Source organism: Sinocyclocheilus anshuiensis, unplaced genomic scaffold (assembly GCF_001515605.1).
Source record: "Sinocyclocheilus anshuiensis isolate Anshui unplaced genomic scaffold, SAMN03320099.WGS_v1.1 scaffold181, whole genome shotgun sequence".
Taxonomy (NCBI): Eukaryota; Metazoa; Chordata; class Actinopteri; order Cypriniformes; family Cyprinidae; genus Sinocyclocheilus; species Sinocyclocheilus anshuiensis.
Window position 1 is genome coordinate 1,760,746 of NW_015540898.1, and position 4,300 is coordinate 1,765,045.

General features: G+C 37.6%; 1 protein-coding gene across 1 annotated transcript in view; it reads right to left on the minus strand.

Annotated features, from left to right (window-relative positions):
- Positions 1–1,726: 1,726 nt before the first annotated feature.
- The window catches only part of LOC107689003 (A disintegrin and metalloproteinase with thrombospondin motifs 16-like), a 66,626-nt gene continuing 64,052 nt past the window's right edge, over positions 1,727–4,300 (minus strand). The window contains exon 23 of the mRNA XM_016486874.1: positions 1,727–2,842. Within this exon, the coding sequence (XP_016342360.1) occupies positions 2,727–2,842 (116 nt within the window). The 3' untranslated portion in view covers positions 1,727–2,726. The remainder of the gene's footprint in view (positions 2,843–4,300) is intronic.

Genomic DNA, 4,300 nt, shown 5'->3' on the forward strand with positions numbered 1-4,300 from the left:
CTCTCTCATTCAGATCATCAGCTCAGTGAATACACTTATTTTCACATACTATAGCTATGAGAAGCGTTATACATGGATGACCGTGTGGTTGCCGAACTGTATTAAAGCTTTAATCAGAATAAAACCGTATATTAAAAGCTAACAGAAGCAGTAGCATTTACAAATAACAGCATATCTAAAAGTATGAGACAACAACAAACAAAAATCTTAGGCCTACCATTAAAAGCCGTGCTTGCACAGGTTCTGCACGATCCTCTTCACTAATATCCTCTGCTTCTCAATCGGTCTCAAATTGATGAGCAATATAGACGACGTCATTGTTTACAATACAACCGGAGCACATGCCTATGTTGAGGGGCTGGACGTTTAGATGCACGCTAGAGGCGGTTTAGCCAATCACAACACGCTGGGCCAGCTAATCAATCAGAGCCCATAGTGTATTTCTGAGGGAGGGGCTTCATAAAAGCAGGAAATGATAAGTGCATTCAGAGGAGAAGGGACAGAGAGGTGTGGAATAAATGTAAATTATGTGAAAAATAATGCGTTTTTTAACAAACGAAGCATTAACACATGTTAGACTGCACCCCATAAACACAATCAAGCCTATAAAAAAAACAGTCAACCACCCCTTAAATACATTAATCACATAACGTTATGTATGCCATTGTAAGTGCAGTGTAAATGTATTCATGCCACCTCTGAGCTGCATTCAACAGTCTGTATAAATATACCTATACTCCTTCAGATGCTGCTTCTGTGCAGTGCAAAAATGGATTTTGATTATGCTTCATTTGATTGGTAATAGCCCTGAGATGTCTTATTATTCTTATCGCATCCTCTGCAGTGAATGGGTGCCACCATGAGAGTCCAAACCTCTGATAAAAACGGGATTATGGACTCATGTTGCATAATTTAGCCAGAAGCAATGGTTTAAAGGTAAGATGTTAATTGATGGACTGGATTACTTGTGGATTATTGTGATGTTTTTATCAGCTGTTTGGACTCTCATTCTGATGGCACCCATTCACTGCAGAGCATCCTTTGCTGAGTAAGTGATGCAATGCTACATTTCTCCAAATCTGATGAAGAAACAAACTCATCTACAAATCGAGTACATTTTCAGCACATTTTCAGTTTTGGATGAACTGTTCCTTTAAATAATCAGTTTTCTTCAAGGGTTTAAACAAAGAGATTTAATTTTTGTTTTTTTGCAAAGACTTTCCCTCATTACTGCAGTCAGAGCCGATGCTGATCGTGATCAATAAGGCATGACTGCAACAATGAAGACCATCATGTAATCATTCACTGTAAGTATAGGATTGTTTTCATCTGATTTATTGCTTGAGATACAGCAGTTGTTCCTGCCTCACCAGCACCACATACAGAATTGCTTCAATAATATTCAGAACATTCATCTAAACTTTCAAAAGACTTTAACAAAACATGGTTTAAGTCTTACCGAATGTCTTGAGACATTAATAACATAAAATGATGTGTGTTTTCTGTTAAAGTCTTCACAGAGCTGTGCGTTAGAAGCCGGTGAAAAGCTCACAAAATATTAATTCCTGAATGCGCTCCAGCGGCCTCGTCTGACTCCATCTGGAAACAATAGCGCATGAAGAACAAGAAAAAGCTCTGACTCAGCGTTAGCGAAGCCGGATCATGAGCAATCTCTGCTTCCTACGGCCAAGAGAGAAAGACAACACAGCCTGTAATGTGATGGCAATGTGACACGCATCAGGTTTAATAAGAACTGCCATTTATAACAAATCCTGCATCCACTCTTCAGAATAACACTCGCTGTGGACCAGCGATTACATTCATCTACTGCTGCTGTACAACAAATGCAAATACTGTAAAAGATGGAAGTCATTTGTGCGATGCAGCTCTCTTCAAAACCCACATGTGCAGAGTCTCTCCATCAGACCAAAGATTTACAGTTCTTGGCAGTCGAGCGGTTGCTAAAAACATCCCGCGAAGAGAGCTGACTTTGTTAAATGTGACACTTCTTACAGTTCATTAAACTAGTTTAATTGGCATTTTGTTTTCCTCGAAAATAATTAAACCCAAATACGTAACAGTATTGTGAAGGCACGATAACACATACAAAAATAACCAATCGTGCAACTATACCCAAAAGTTAAACAGGAACACAAAAGCCGTATAACACAATGTTACAGCAGAAGAGCATTCTGGTATATTGCAGTATTGTTAATAAATAAGAGAATTAATATCAATCATACAAAAGCGTCATGTTAATTTAAAACCCCTGTTATGCAACAGCTGCTCGGCTGCCATTAATATCAACATATAGCACCAAAAATGAATGTAGCTCTACTACACGACACCATATTCTCCCTGCTGCCACTATGAGATGCATTAAGCCCGTTTATGTGTTTCACGTGAAATTATGAGGCATGTTCATGGAAAAACATAACACATGTCCATGCATTTGAAGCTCCGTGACACATAATGAAAGGAGTCCTCACACCCTCACTGACACGCTATGGCCTCCAGAGGGCTTTGTTTGTGATGTCATTTCCTGCAGAGAGCGACACGCTGACAGTCTCGCCGGTATCGGCCGTGTCATTCTCCAGACAAACAAGCCACTCTGAGTCTTTAATAATGTCTTTGTGTTCAGTCCGTGTTGAGCGCAGCACTAGAGAGGGCATCGCTCCGCTCCATCCAGGGCTCAGAAGGTCACGGTCAAACATCTCGAGAGGTTCTCACGGGTTCGTGTGCGAGCAGGACTTGCAGCATTGCTTCCCGTAGAACTTGTGGTTGCAAACGCCGTGCTGCGGCACCAGATAACACCAGCTGAAATGATCCTTACAGACCACATCTGCACAGAGAAACACGGATGTTACACAGTAGCTTGGGGTACATGTCGGTCACACTTTAGTTTGGGGAGCAATTCTCACTATTAACAAACCATTAACTACGACTTTTGCCTCAGTAAACTCCTAATTAGCTGCTTATTAATAGTTAGTAAGGTAGTTGTTCATTTGGGGTTTAAGGATTAAGGGATCTAAAATCTGCTCATGCAGAATAAGGCATTAATATGTGCTTTATAAGTACTAATAAATAGACAATATGCTAGTGACAGGCATGCTAATAAGCAACTAGTTAATAGTGAGAACTGCATGTTCTGTGTTCGTTTTGACCATTTCATTTCAACCGATTTGTAAATCACAAACAAAAAATGAGATATTGAACAGAAATCTTGTTTTAGTATTATATGCTTTTTTTTTGTATTATTATTATATGCTATTATAATATTTATTCATATTCTGAATTAGCTTTTATTTGCATATTTGAAGGTTTAGTAACTTAGTATGTGTGCTTTTGTCATTTTTATAATTTTTTTTATATTTCTATTTAGCTTTATTTTCATTACGGTTTTAGCAATTTTAACTTATTTTTAGCTTAGTTGTCAAGGCCACATTTCTAATTTTCAATTAAGTAAAATGTTTAATCTAATATTCATATATTATTTCAATTAGCAAAAACACTTTTTTAATATTTAGTTAATTAAAACACCAAAACATACTATCAATAGTACAAATGTCAATTCTCTCTCTTTCTCTCTCTCTCTCTCTCTCTCTCTGTCTCTCTCTCTATTAAAAGTTCAGCAAATGAAACAATGTTTAATCACAATAATTACAATAATATCTTGTCATTAATCACAAATAATTATTATAATTTACTGACAGTACCAATATTATTGGTTTAATTTGATGTACTAAAACATCTAAAACTAAAAAATGAATACACAACATATTATTAAAACTTAAAAAAAAAAAAAAAAAAAGATTTGTGTTGTCTTTTTTAATAGTGTCCTTTGAGTCCTTCACAAGCTTGGATATAAAAGGGTCGTTTCTGAGAGCGTCTGAGAGGGACAAAATATGCTGAATACATTGGTACGAAAAGGAGAATCAGAGGTAATGCATTTCTGTTCTCACATCTGCACACGCCGTAAATAACGCAGACGACTTTTCATCTCTCAAACAGTGACCCTTTGCAGGTAAAAGACCTGAAAGATATCATTATTCATCAATATTTCCTCTTACAAACAGGTGAAACACACACTCACACAGTCTCAGACACGCTCAGTCTTAAAGGTATGCACTTATTCCTTCTCTTTATCATACATTCTCTCTCTCTCTCTCACACACGCACACACACACATACATACACTTTCCCAAACACACACACACACACACACACACACACACTTTCCCAAACACACTCACACTCACACACACACACACACACACACACTCTCCCAAACACACTCACA